Raw genomic sequence first — 15483 nt, forward strand, 5'->3', positions numbered from 1 at the left:
AAGAATTGATTTGAGCATGCAATTTTCATCAATTTGATACCAAATTTGCATATATGTGATAAAAATTGACATAGTTATGACATATTTTTACCAAAAAGGTGGTATTTTACCCTAAAAATGTCAGATTTTAGTGGTTTCTGCCCTGACCACATGGAAAGTCCGATCGGGCTGAAAATTGGTGTGCATTCATTGCTCATTAGGACCTACAAGCACAGCAATTTTTATCAAAATCGGAAGACATGAGGTAAAAAAGTGCGGTGGTCTGACATGGAATGACCCATAGGCAGTGATACTTCACTAGTAATGCCTCAAAAACCATAATAATAATTATCTGAAGCAGAGTGCTTACATGAGACTGGAACAAAAAGAAAAACAAACAAACTAGGATGGGTTGGGGAACAGAAATGTCTTAAGGAAGCTTGCGAACACAGGCAACGAGATCGCCTCTTGCAGACCCGCGGGGAGCTCATTCCATAGACGAGGGGCAGCCATGGAGAACGAGCTATCCCCAGCTTTCCGTCTAGTTCTAGGAACGGAAAGCCGGGTCTGATCAGCTGATAAGCGGAGTCGTTGCCTCTATGCATCAGCAGTATTGGAGTTGTGGGAATGAACAAGTCCAACCAGATATGATGGAGATTGGGTGTGAAGGATTTTGTATACATGAGTGACAATTCAAGTATAAGACACTATGGCTATCTAACGAAAATGTCACCCTACTGTTAACATCTTGTTTCCTTCCAAATTGGAAATCAAAATACAATTCATTTTTCTTTCCAATCCCAAGATGTGTTGCATGCAGACAGCGCGTTCTCTATTTTCTCTATTATTTATTCTGTACTAAGCGTTGATAAAGTAAAACTATTTCAGAACGTAATTCCGTCCATGTCATGTACAGTTGTATCATATAAATCAAACGCAGATGTATAAATAGGTTGGAGGAAGAATTTTTAACAGGTATTGTAGATATTTATGTGCTGTGGCGATGTGTTTATTTAAAAAAAAAAAATGTTTTTTTAAAGTCAGGGCAGCTGTTTGACAAATTTTCCCCCCAAAATCTGCGATTGGTTGGTACAAGTTTAACTTTTTATTTATTTAGTTATTTCAGGAACAAGATGATATTGATCAAGTATTTGTTAAGTTTATGTAATTTAAAGGCAGGGTGTACCTTTGATAATTATTCCACAAACTCGGTAAATAGAACTGGACAATATTTTATATTATAAAACATATGAAAGAAACAGTGGAAGAAGCTTTACAGAAAGAGGTCATGTTTCACCCAGTATGTTGAAAGCCTTTAGGCATGAAGCATTCTTCAGGCATCTGAAAACACACAATTCTATGCAACAAGAGTGTTTTTTCTTTTTATTATTTTCTAGCAACTTTGATTACAAATTGAGCTCACAGTTTCACAGGTTTGTTTACGTATGCATATGTTAGGATACACCAAGTGAGGCTAGTGGTCTTTGACAGTTACCAAATGTATACTCTGCCATTCGAATGATTCAAAAATATTTGAAAAGTGATTTACAAATAGTAGCTTGCATGTAGGTACACAACAAAAGTCTTTACATCAACATTGATTCAATTTGGTGTAAATTGTTTATTAAAGACATTATGTCAGATTTTTGGCCCCAAACATTAAAAAATATATTTTTTGAGTTAATGGTATTTCAAAGAGTATCACCCGCTCTAACGAAAAAAGTTTAACTTTTACTTTTAATGGTCAGGAACTATGACAAAAATTTGAGCACTTTTTGTTAGCACTTTATTTCACTGCTACTAATAATTGACAGACTTTTTCGAGCAATGGCTCAAATGAAAGCTTATAACTTTCTCGAACCCCATCAAAATACCTATTGAATTTTAAATAAAAATGTTTGGGTCATATTGGCTCAAAATCTGACATAACATCTTTAAAGGAACACGTTGCATTGGATCGGTCGAGTTGGTCTTTGAAAAGCGTTTGTAACCGTGTGTTATAAAATGCATAAGTAGAAATACGTTTAAAAAGTAGCATACAATGATCCACACAAACATGCCTCGAAATTGCACGGTTTTCCTTTTACCTCGTCGACTAACACGGTCGGCCATTTATGGGAGTAAAATGTTTGACTCCCATAAATGGCCGACCGTGTTAGTTCGCACAGTAAAAGGAAAACCACGCAATTTGAGGCAAACTTGTGTGGATCATTGTATTGTACTTTTAAAACATCTTTCTAATCATATGCATTTAATAACAAACGGTTACAAACGCTTTTTATGGATTAACTCGACCGATCCAAGGCAACATGTTCCTTTAATTATACTGAAACAAAATGCTGAACAAGTGTTCTGAATTTTTTAACTGTTTGAAAATGTATAGATTTATGATAATTTTTTTATTTTGTAGTTCTCATGCGAGATGAAATTTACATATTGAATTATTGACAGGCTAAAGGGTTTGTGAAAACTGTCTGACAAAAATTTTAATTTCCTTGGCAGTTTCATGGCAACAGAAGTTGTGATTTTGCTTCAGTAGACAATGAAATAAGATTGTCACTTTCGAGTCTTATACACTTGCCTAATTATGTCTACTGCAAAATATTGCCAGAATTTGTTTTCAAAATATTTTGATATCACCAAACAAAATTGTAACAATCGTTTCACGTTTTCTTTGAATTCTCAAAGTTAGTTTTAAACTGATTTTAAAAATCACATAAAAGGTTTCAACATGATGAACAAAGTACAGTTATGTACAATCCTTTTGTTCTCCAAACCATGAGTTGAAAATATTTTTTTTTTTAAATGTCACATCTTCATTCAGCGATTTATTTTTATCAAGATGTAAATCTCGAAGATTGAATACTAATTTTTAAAATAAACAAAATGTGTGGAGGTGATAGGATCTAGGTTTATTGAAATGAAGTGTTTTTAAAGTCTAGATTCTTCCTGAATGCCCTAAAATTTGCTTTCCTTAGGCTAACCCTAAAAAAAACCCACAAATTTTGTTCGATCAACAGATAATCAGGTTATACTTCAGTATTGTATTTAATGACTTTTCCAGTGTACGTGGTTTTTTTTTAAACAAAGTGATGCACTGTAATTAAGATTTTTCGTTCAAAATGTTGATTTTGTTCATTTGTAATTCAATTTTAAGTGAAACTTGCTTGGGGGATACATTAAACATGTGTTTTAGAGTCACTTTATACACATATATATTATCAGATAATGAATATTGATGAGGGATTCCTGCAATGATATTCAAAGATATTTGTCTTCTCCTACAAGGTTCCTGGAAATCTGGCCTAATTTGATCGTTATGAAACAGGTAAATGTTATTCAGATATTTTATACAGAAACCCTTTCCTGAAAGTTTCACAGCTTCTGATTGATAAACTTGTTTTGTTCCAACATTCTTTTTGTTAAACATTTCACAACTTCATTGTACACCATTTCTTTGTTCAAAGCGGCCCTTTGATAGTGCATGAAATTACAAACTCTCACTCTGTTACTGTTACCGCTCGGTGTCTGGCGCCCTCCATGGATATGAAACGGAGGAAGCTTGCGCTTGCATTGACTGGGTGAGAGTTCATAAAATCCATGTACAGGCCTGCTTTGATCATGGCAATAGTGCCCTTTTATAGTAAACCTGTTTGGCAATATTTCTGTTAAGAAAGCCTTTATGGTATATTCCAACCAGGAGAAGTAAGTCAAATTTTGAGTGTTACATGTATGTTGAATATTTCTTGAAGAATTTTAAATGGGATAATACTACTAGGAATTCAAGGCTTATTGGTTGTAATTTAACAAATTGAATGGCTGAAATATTACAAAAGGATTTAGTTTTGAGGCCTTAAAGAATTCCCTTCAATAATTGTAACAAAATAAAAACCTGACTTGCATAATACCCTTACAATTTTTTTCTTTTCTTTTTTAGATGTTAGTACACTGACATTGGACAAGAAACATTTTATATCAAATCAATTGTGTAAAGTATTAAAGAACTAACCTCTTGCACTTTAAAGGTAAATATTTTATAACTTGAATTTGAATTTACTGACACTTGTTGTATGTAGCAAAAACTCTGGTGAGGTTTACCCCTTGAAACGTCAAAAGTACACCAGGATATATATATAGCCTTGTACACATGTTCAGGCAAAATTTGACAAGTACACAAGACTTGCACACATGTTTTTCATTCAAAATTTGCCAAGTACACAAGACTCTAGCCTTGTACACATTTTCAGGCCAAATTTGATATGTACACAGGGCACAAGGCCTTGTACACATTTTTGACAAGTACACAAAATTTGGACAAAAGGATGCACAAAGTACATAAGGATATAGTCTTATACACTTTTGCACGCAAAATGTGCACTTTTTCAGGCAAAATTTGTTAAGTGAACAAGGCTAAAGCCTTTAACACTTCCATGACCAATTTAAACAAGTAAAACATGTACAAAAGTGCCTTGTGTACATTTGACAAGTACACAAGGTAAACTTTTTAAAAAGTACCAAAAAAGTACAAAGTGTACAAGGCTATAGCCTTGTGAACTTTGCCGAAAAAAGTGTACAAGGCTATAGCCTTGTGAATTTTAGCAAATTTTGCCGAAAAAGTTCACAAGGCTATAATTTTAGCAAATTTTGCTTGAAAAGTGTACAAGGCTTAGCCTTGTGATTTAAGCAAATTTTGCTTGAAAAGTGTACAAGGCTATAGCCTTGTGATTTTAGCAAAATTTGCTTGAAAAGTGTACGAGCCTTATGATTTTAGCAAATTTTGCCGAAAAAGTTCACAAGGCCTTATGATTTTAGCAAATTTGCCGAAAAAGTTCACAAGGCTATAGCCTTGTGATTTTAGCAAATTTTGCCGAAAAGTGTACAAGCCTTTTGATTTTAGCAAATTTTGCCGAAAAGGTTTACAAGGCTATAGCCTTATGATTTTAGCAAATTTTGCCAAAAAGTGTACAAGGCTATAGCCTTGTGATTTTAGCAAGTTTTTTATAGCCTTATGATTTTAGCAAATTTTGCCGAAAAGTGTACAAGACTATAGCCTTGTGATTTTAGCAAATTTTGCCGAAAAGGTTCACAAGGCTATAGCCTTGTGATTTTAGCAAATTTTGCTTGAAAAGTGTACAAGGCTATAGCCTTGTGATTTTAGCAAATTTTGCTTAAAAAGTGTACAAGGCTATAGCCTTGTGATTTAAGCAAATTTTGCCGAAAAAGTTAACAAATTTTGCCGAAAAGTGTACAAGGCTATAGCCTTGTGATTTTAGCAAATTTTGCCGAAAAGTGTACAAGGCTATAGCCTTGTGATTTTAGCCAATTTTGCTTGAAAAGTGTACAAGCCTTTTGATTTTAGCAAATTTTGCCGAAAAGGTTCACAAGGCTATAGCCTTATGATTTTAGCAAATTTTGCTGAAAAGTGTACAAGGCTATAGCCTTGTGATTTTAGCAAATTTTGCCGAAAAAGTTCACAAGGCTTATGATTTTAGCAAATTTTGCCAAAAAGTGTACAAGGCTATAGCCTTGTGATTTTAGCAAATTTTGCTTGAAAAGTGTACAAGGCTATAGCCTTATGATTTTAGCAAATTTTGCCAAAAAGTGTACAAGGCTATAGCCTTGTGATTTTAGCAAATTTTGCCGAAAAAGTTCACAAGGCTATAGCCTTATGATTTTAGCAAATTTTGCCGAAAAGTGTACAAGGCTATATAGCCTTGTGATTTTAGCAAATTTTGCTTGAAAAGTTCACAAGGCTCATGATTTTAGCAAATTTTGCCGAAAAGTGTACAAGGCTATAGCCTTGTGATTTTAGCAAGTTTTGCCGAAAAGGTTCACAAGGCTATAGCCTTGTGATTTAAGCAAATTTTGCCGAAAAAGTTCACAAGGCTATATAGCCTTGTGATTTTAGCAAATTTTGCTTGAAAAGTGTACAAGGCTATAGCCTTGTGATTTTAGCAAATTTTGCCGAAAAAGTTCACAAGGCTTTATATAGCCTTATGATTTTAGCAAATTTTGCCGAAAAGGTTCACAAGGCTATAGCCTTATGATTTTAGCAAACTTTGCCGAAAAAGTTCACAAGGCTATAGCCTTGTGATTTTAGCAAATTTTGCTTAAAAAGTGTACAAGGCTATAGCCTTGTGATTTAAGCAAATTTTGCCGAAAAAGTTCACAAGGCTATAGCCTTATGATTTTAGCAAACTTTGCCGAAAAAGTTCACAAGGCTATAGCCTTGTGATTTAAGCAAACTTTGCCGAAAAAGTTCACAAGGCTTATGATTTTAGCAAATTTTGCCGAAAAGTGTACAAGGCTATAGCCTTGTGATTTTAGCAAATTTTGCCGAAAAAGTTCACAAGGCTCATGATTTTAGCAAATTTTGCCGAAAAGTGTACAAGGCTATAGCCTTGTGATTTTAGCAAATTTTGCCGAAAAGTGTACAAGGCTATAGCCTTGTGATTTTAGCCAATTTTGCTTGAAAAGTGTACAAGCCTTTTGATTTTAGCAAATTTTGCCGAAAAGGTTCACAAGGCTATAGCCTTATGATTTTAGCAAATTTTGCTGCAAAGTGTACAAGGCTATAGCCTTGTGATTTTAGCAAATTTTGCCGAAAAAGTTCACAAGGCTTATGATTTTAGCAAATTTTGCCAAAAAGTGTACAAGGCTATAGCCTTGTGATTTTAGCAAGTTTTGCCGAAAAGGTTCACAAGGCTTATAGCCTTATGATTTTAGCAAATTTTGCCGAAAAGTGTACAAGGCTATAGCCTTGTGATTTTAGCAAATTTTGCTTGAAAAGTGTACAAGGCTATAGCCTTGTGATTTTAGCAAATTTTGCCGAAAAGGTTCACAAGGCTATAGCCTTATGATTTTAGCAAACTTTGCCGAAAAAGTTCACAAGGCTATAGCCTTGTGATTTAAGCAAACTTTGCCGAAAAAGTTCACAAGGCTATAGCCTTATGATTTTAGCAAATTTTGCCGAAAAGTGTACAAGGCTATAGCCTTGTGATTTTAGCAAATTTTCCCGAAAAAGTTCACAAGGCTCATGATTTTAGCAAATTTTGCCGAAAAGTGTACAAGGCTATAGCCTTGTGATTTTAGCAAATTTTGCCGAAAAGTGTACAAGGCTATAGCCTTGTGATTTAAGCAAACTTTGCCGAAAAAGTTCACAAGGCTATAGCCTTATGATTTTAGCAAATTTTGCTTAAAAAGTGTACAAGGCTATAGCCTTATGATTTAAGCAAACTTTGCCGAAAAAGTTCACAAGGCTATTATAGCCTTATGATTTTAGCAAATTTTGCCGAAAAAGTTCACAAGGCTATAGCCTTATGATTTTAGCAAATTTTGCTTAAAAAGTGTACAAGGCTATAGCCTTATGATTTAAGCAAACTTTGCCGAAAAAGTTCACAAGGCTATTATAGCCTTATGATTTTAGCAAATTTTCCCGAAAAAGTTCACAAGGCTCATGATTTTAGCAAATTTTGCCGAAAAGTGTACAAGGCTATAGCCTTGTGATTTTAGCAAATTTTGCCGAAAAGTGTACAAGGCTATAGCCTTGTGATTTTAGCAAATTTTGCTTGAAAAGTGTACAAGCCTTTTGATTTTAGCAAATTTTGCCGAAAAGGTTCACAAGGCTATAGCCTTATGATTTTAGCAAATTTTGCCGAAAAGTGTACAAGGCCTATAGCCTTGTGATTTTAGCAAGTTTTGCCGAAAAGGTTCACAAGGCTATAGCCTTGTGATTTTAGCAAATTTTGCCGAAAAAGTTCACAAGGCTATAGCCTTGTGATTTTAGCAAATTTTGCTTGAAAAGTGTACAAGGCTATAGCCTTGTGATTTAAGCAAACTTTGCCGAAAAAGTTCACAAGGCTTATAGCCTTATGATTTTAGCAAATTTTGCCGAAAAAGTTCACAAGGCTATAGCCTTGTGATTTTAGCAAATTTTGCCGAAAAAGTTCACAAGGCTATAAGCCTTATGATTTTAGCAAATTTTGCCGAAAAGTGTACAAGGCTATAGCCTTGTGATTTTAGCAAATTTTCCCGAAAAAGTTCACAAGGCTCATGATTTTAGCAAATTTTGCCGAAAAGTGTACAAGGCTATAGCCTTGTGATTTTAGCAAATTTTGCCGAAAAGTGTACAAGGCTATAGCCTTGTGATTCTAGCAAATTTTGCTTGAAAAGTGTACAAGCCTTTTGATTTTAGCAAATTTTGCCGAAAAGGTTCACAAGGCTATAGCCTTATGATTTTAGCAAATTTTGCCGAAAAGTGTACAAGGCCTATAGCCTTGTGATTTTAGCAAGTTTTGCCGAAAAGGTTCACAAGGCTATAGCCTTGTGATTTTAGCAAATTTTGCCGAAAAGTGTACAAGGCTATAGCCTTATGATTTTAGCAAACTTTGCCGAAAAAGTTCACAAGGCTATAGCCTTGTGATTTTAGCAAATTTTGCTTGAAAAGTGTACAAGGCTATAGCCTTGTGATTTTAGCAAATTTTGCTTGAAAAGTGTACAAGGCTATAGCCTTGTGATTTTAGCAAATTTTGCCGAAAAGGTTCACAAGGCTATAGCCTTATGATTTTAGCAAACTTTGCCGAAAAAGTTCACAAGGCTATAGCCTTGTGATTTTAGCAAATTGTGCTTGAAAAGTGTACAAGGCTATAGCCTTGTGATTTTAGCAAATTTTGCTTGAAAAGTGTACAAGGCTATAGCCTTGTGATTTTAGCAAATTTTGCTTGAAAAGTGTACAAGGCTTAGCCTTGTGATTTTAGCAAATTTTGCTTGAAAAGTGTACAAGGCTTAGCCTTGTGATTTAAGCAAATTTTGCTTGAAAAGTGTACAAGCCTTTTGATTTTAGCAAATTTTGCCGAAAAGGTTCACAAGGCTATAGCCTTATGATTTTAGCAAATTTTGCCGAAAAAGTTCACAAGGCTTAGCCTTGTGACTTTAGCAAATTTTGCTTGAAAAGTGTACAAGGCTATAGCCTTATGATTTTAGCAAATTTTGCTGAAAAGGTTCACAAGGCTATGATTTTAGCAAATTTTGCCGAAAAAGTTCACAAGGCTATAATTTTAGCAAATTTTGCCGAAAACGTTCACAAGGCGATTTTAGCAAATTTTGCTTGAAAAGTGTACAAGGCTTAGCCTTGTGATTTAAGCAAATTTTGCTTGAAAAGTGTACAAGGCTTAGCCTTGTGATTTTAGCAAATTTTGCTTGAAAAGTGTACAAGGCTATAGCCTTGTGATTTTAGCAAATTTTGCTTGAAAAGTGTACAAGCCTTTTGATTTTAGCAAATTTTGCCGAAAAAGTTCACAAGGCTATAAAAGCCTTATGATTTTAGCAAATTTTGCCGAAAAAGTTCACAAGGCTATAATTTTAGCAAAGTTTGCCGAAAAAGGTCACAAGGCTATAAGCCTTATGATTTTAGCAAATTTTGCTTGAAAAGTGTACAAGGCTTAGCCTTGTGATTTTAGCAGATTTTGTTTAAAAAGTGTACAAGGCAATTTTTTTAAATTTTGCGGAAAAAGTGTACAAGGCTATTATATAGCCTTGTGAATTTTTCACATTTTGCCAAAAAAGTGTACAAGGCTATATATAGCCTTGTGAGTTTTTCAAATTTTGCTTGAAAAGTGTACAAGGCAATTTTTTTAAATTTTGCGGAAAAAGTGTATAAGGCTATATATATAGCCTTGTGAATTTTTCACATTTTGCCAAAAAAGTGTAAAGGCTATATATAGCCTTGTGAGTTTTTCAAGTTTTTGCGGAAAAAGTGTACAAGGCCTTGTGAACTTTGCCGACAAAGTGTACAAGGCATTTGACTTTGATGTTACACTGCAAATACTTCCAATAGCCTTGTGTACTTGTCAAACTATGCATGAAAAAGTCACAAGGCTATTTATAGCCTTGTGTACTTGTCAAATTTTGCGTGAAAAAGTGTACAAGGCTATACACTTTTTCAGGCAAAATTTGACTAGTACACAAGGCTTGTAATATTTATTTCGGCCAAATTGGACTAGTACACACAAGACTATATAGCCTTAAAAAAAGGAATGAGCAGCAAGGCTTTCCGCTTGTTACTTTGGAGAAAAAAATGTCATGAAGCCATAAAAGGAATGGACAGCAATTCTTACTTTTTGTTAATTTGGCTAAAATTTAATGCAACTTCTAAAGAACAGCAAGGCTTACTCCTTAGTTTAGGTAAAATAACTTAAAATCGTTAAATGGAACGAACACCAAGGTTTACCCTTGTAATTTTGGCTCAATTTACATGACACATCAAAAGGAATGAACAGCAAATCTTACCCTTTGTTATTTTGTTAGAATTAAATGAGATGTCAAAGGAAATGAGCAGCAAATTTTACCCTTTCTTATTTTTGATAAAATTTGATGCAACTTCAAACGGAATAAACAACACGGCTTATCCCTTGCACATTTGGCTAAAATGTCTTGAAACATTAAAAGGAATGAACAGCAAGGCTTACCCCTTTGTAACTTTCGCTTAAATGACATGAATCATTCGTAGAACACAGCAAGACCTATGTCTGGTCTACTCAAACAGGTTTTGAATAAATCACTGGTTAAAGGAAATCTGTAAAATAAAAATAAAGTGTAAAAATTTGGAGAAATTGAAGGTGTTATCCTTGTTTTCAAATACGCTACAAATCTGCACAAAATATAAAAAATACATGTATAAGCATGACAACTGACTCATAAATATAAAATAATACTCTACCACTTATAGTTTAAATTTTGGCATATTATTCGTAGGACTTCAAGAAGTCAGTCCAATGAAGATTTTACAGAGAAATTTGTTAGGTATGGAGTTTCCCCACTTATGTTAATTTCAAAAAATAGTTTACATTTTGGCATATTATTCGGAAGACTTTTTAAAAGAAGTCGGATTTTACGAAATAAAATTGTTAGGTATGGAGTTTTCACAGAGGTTAAAAACGTTTATTCTTAAACACTTCTCTTGAACTACTTCCCGATATAAACAAAATCTCCTTAAAAATATGGCAAGGCCTTAGAATTTAAAAAGTATGGAAAAATAGATGCAGGCAGCCTCTCAGTTACTTATACAAGCTGCAACAACGTGAAATATTTATATTTATTAAATAATTTGAGCGTCTTCATAGATGAAAATCTACCATAATGGGCTACACATTTACAGTTGACATACTCTCTTCTCTTCACATCATATCAAACTATGGTGTCTATTTTCAAAGAATGGTTGTTCATGTTCTATCTTTGTAGCTTCGTATCGATGATACTCATAAACTAAGTTGATACAGCCGTTATGGAATTCTAAAAATGTTTCCACGAGAAAATCTACTTAAATAACAATCTACTAGTAAAGTCACCTAGACCCAAACATTAATAGCATATATAACTATATACAATTTTGTATATATATAAGGATTTCATGACATAAAGGAAGACACTTAAGGTAGACATATACATATACTACCGAACGATAACCATCGATTGAGTTTAGTAGTTGTAAGCAGAGACTGAAATGAAAATGATGTCTTTGGTTGAGTACTTGTAGATGTTATTATCATCATAGATGTTGGCTTGAACCGTTAGCCTGTACTGCTTGGGTTTATCCAGTGTAGACGTCGTTGATACGTAAGTTGTGGTTCCTTCACGATTGACTCGGAAAGGCATGATGCACTGGCAGTACTGTAAGTACGCAAAGATATTGATAGGTTATATACTGATATATTGATTAGTAATTTACTGATATATTTATAAGTGATATATTGATAGATGTCTTGATTGTAAAGTAAGACTTAAAAAGTCTGAACAACTGAAATTAAATTTGTGAAATTAATTCGATGGAAATCCTATAATGAGACACTTTAGTCTTTTGTGCATTATGATGTCTCGTTTCTAAATGAGCAATAAACATATCTAATACACAACAATGCCAATAACTCCTGTCAACGACATTACCTTTTTAGAGGCTGGTTGATCCACGATTCTGAAGTGAACATTATTTTCATAGGTTCCATCCTGTTTCAGTACTCTCATGATGAAGAGGTCTCTTGTAGGCCAGCCTGAGCGTGTGTCCTTAGCCAATGCGTGGGTTCGGTATCGTATCGCATCAGCTAGGTTATAACATCCAGGTTGACCCGTCTCGGGACACTCTTTGATACAACTGAAAAACAAGCACCAAACTTGGTTTATTAGTTTTACAAACCGACGAAATGTATGAGAATAATAATGATATAGCGCACGTGACTACCAAACAAGGTACTCGACGCCTGAGTATATACAAACTTTCAGCATGATAGGTTATTGCAGTGATGAATTTTGAGACCCAATTATGTAGCACCTTATAAGGGTTTACAAGGTGCTACGGCGCATTAAGCAGCCACAACCAGGAACACCAGGGCGAACCCCTTCTCTTTTTGATAAGTGCACTGTTGTTTTTTTTTGTACATGCATTACACAACACATTGGACCAATGGCTTAAAGTCCCATCCGAAGGACGAAGCAATGGTAAAGTGTCTTGCTTAAGGACACAAGCGTCACGGCTGGGGATTCTAACCTCATTGGTTGAGAAAAGGTCTTGCTCAGATTTCGAAAAAAATCGTAGGTAAATAAACATTTTAAGATTATAAAATTTTACTGACCTGAAACTCACTCCTTCTTCAACTACTAATTCCGTTCTACGATAGAATGTTGGGCATGGGACATAAACACATTCATAACTGCCTCTTGTATTGAAACACATTCTGTCCCGACTACATCGGTTCTGTAGGCATTCATTGATATCTAGGATGAGAAATCAATAAAAAAATAATCATTATCAAATAATCAATTTATCACATTATAGTTGATTTAATCCAGCCACTAAACCACCAACAGTAAGTAACCAATCAATCTAGCAATTTATCAGTATATGGACAATCAATCATAATATTCAATCACTGAATCAATAATTAAGCAAGTCAATAAGTAAATCAGTCTCTCATCAATAAATCAATAAATAAATCAAAGTCAATTGGTCAATCAATCAACCAATAAATTGATCAATCAACCAATCAATCAATCAGTGATACACCTTATCAATCAGCAATAAATTGATTCACCAATCTAAACCAAAAAATGGAAACCAACATTTAACACATAAATCAAAGATCATTTTTAAATACATCCCAAATAAATGTCTGATATAAAAAAGTGTAAGAATATTAAAAACATGGCATTCCGTAATGTGAGATACAAAAGGAAAACATGGTGTCTTTCCTTTTTAACAATTTTGATGGTGTATAATTATATGTGCGCTTTGTAACGCGCTTTGTAACCAAAGGAATTAAGGTGCCTGACAAGGGAAACTGACTGGGTAAATTTATAAATGATTTGGGGAGTTGAACAAAGAATTGACTAGAGTGGGATTCGAACCAACGACCTCCGGATTAACATGCCGGGGCTCTACCAACTCAGCTATCTCGCCCTACATATATATTGGCATTCCCTAACAAAGCTATCGACAAAATAGGATCACTTGTACACTTTTTCTGCCAATATACATGTAGAGCTACTAGCTCAGTTGGTAGAGCGCCATAATCCGGAGGCCCTTGGTTTGAATCCCACTCTAGTCAATTTTTTGTTCAACCCCCAAAATCATTTATATTTTTACTAAACAATTTTTGTACTGAGGGCCTCCTTGGAATGAAGTGTTGGGCCCCGATCGAAGGACACCCTCCTTAAAGATGACATAATTATAAACTTACCAACACAGCTTCTTTGATCACTTCCCAAGCTGTAACCTTCAGGACATGAACAGAGGTAACTACCCAGAGTATTCTCACAAAGTCCCTGACAGAAAGCATGCTCCATTCGACACTCATTCACATCTGCAAGAAATCAAAACAAATCAAATCAAATCAAATCAAATCAAATCAAATCATATCAAATCATATCAAATCATATTCATTTTATTTTTACTTTTAAGCACTGTCTATTCTCCCCTGAGAGTTCTGTAAAAAATAATCACAGGCATTAATCGGGTGGGATTTGAACCCACGACCTTTGCAATCCTAGAGCAGTGTCTTACCAGCTAAACCACAAAAAATCCCCGGTAGCTAGAGGCATTTTCGAATCCTATATTTAAATCAAATTATCATCAAATGATACTAAAAAAGTAACTTAAATAAATTGTACTTCTGAACACATAAAATATTAAAATTATCACATCATATTGATAACAAAGCTTCACTTCAAATTTCACTCAGTATTATAAAGAACTGCCCGGTTTCGGCCGGCGAGGGGGGTCACATTTACACTCCAACTTTCCAATTAAAACTGAGGTTAAAGAGCTTAAGAAGATCAGAAATGGTAACAAGAAGATAAATCCTCTTACCAAGACAATTTTGTTCATCAATTTGATATCCATCTGGGCAGGAACATACGTAGGTTTCATCACCACTCTCGCAAAGTCCTGAATATAAACAAACAAACAAGCAAACAGTTCATGAGAAAGCTATATTTGCAACAATACAGTGAGAACTGGATCTACAAACTTCATATGGTAAATATGCTACCCCCTACTGCTGACAAGATAGAAAGCATGTTTGTTTAGGTACAGCATCTGCAATGTTGGTAAAGCATGCTACATTTGGATTACTCTTTTTGAGTCAATAAAAGGTCAATAAATTGCTACTACTGGGGCTTACTCTATTCGAGTCAATATAAGGTTCAGCATTTAAGGCTAACTCTCTTTAAAATCAATTAAATGTACATCTGTAGCAATATTGACAAAACTGCAACAAGCAGAATGTACACCTAGCACAACTGTCCAACGCTATAGTCTTGAGAGTTATGGAAGAAAGTAGATGGACAAAAAGTATAAACCTTCCTTGGAAAATAGTGAATAATGGTGACTTACCAGCACAGATATTGTTGATTCTAATATGTCCATCTGGGCATGAGTCTGGACTGGTCAGAGCCTCATTTGGATAAGTAGGATTTCCTACACAGGTTCTACGATCGGTGAGACGTAGCATTCCTTCACGACAGATACACTGATAAGATCCCTGGGTGTTGCGGCACTGGTAACTGCATGGATTCTCCTTGCATTCATTTACATCTGATGGGGAAAAAATGTGAAATGACTTACAATTCTCTTTACAAAGAGGAAAACAAAATGTAGCACTTACCCTCTTTGCCAAAACGACTACCCCCTACTTAATTCTCTTAACATAAACAAACCTTGATAAATCTAACATCAAACTTGAATGTAAATATTTGCTGATGAGTTGAAAACAACTAACAAAAAGTTTCATATTTCATCTTTCATAATAACAGAAAAGAGTATGAAATTTGGTTCAACCGTTTTTGTTTTCACTGAAAAATCGTCACACAAAAAACTCAAGAATTTATATTTTATTTGATGAGATATCGCCTAATTTCACAACGAGGGCTACACCAAACCGATTTGGGCCGTCACCAGGGGCTTGTTACCACTTACTCCTAGGGCTGAAACAGGGGGCCTTTCTTAAACCTCAGCTT

At 34.6% G+C, this 15483-nt stretch overlaps 1 protein-coding gene across 3 annotated transcripts in view; it reads right to left on the reverse strand.

The window, feature by feature from the left end:
• Positions 1-10094: 10094 nt before the first annotated feature.
• The window catches only part of LOC117303191 (hemicentin-1-like), a 95437-nt gene continuing 90048 nt past the window's right edge, over positions 10095-15483 (reverse strand). For all 3 annotated transcript variants that reach the window (XM_033787324.1, XM_033787325.1, XM_033787323.1), the window contains 6 exons: positions 14861-15061; positions 14336-14413; positions 13707-13829; positions 12603-12744; positions 11920-12124; positions 10095-11646 (listed from right to left, as the gene is read on the reverse strand). In XM_033787324.1, the coding sequence (XP_033643215.1) occupies positions 11455-11646; positions 11920-12124; positions 12603-12744; positions 13707-13829; positions 14336-14413; positions 14861-15061 (941 nt within the window). In that variant the 3' untranslated portion in view covers positions 10095-11454. The remainder of the gene's footprint in view (positions 11647-11919; positions 12125-12602; positions 12745-13706; positions 13830-14335; positions 14414-14860; positions 15062-15483) is intronic.

This window comes from Asterias rubens, chromosome 19 (assembly GCF_902459465.1).
Source record: "Asterias rubens chromosome 19, eAstRub1.3, whole genome shotgun sequence".
NCBI classification, from domain to species: domain Eukaryota; kingdom Metazoa; phylum Echinodermata; class Asteroidea; order Forcipulatida; family Asteriidae; genus Asterias; species Asterias rubens.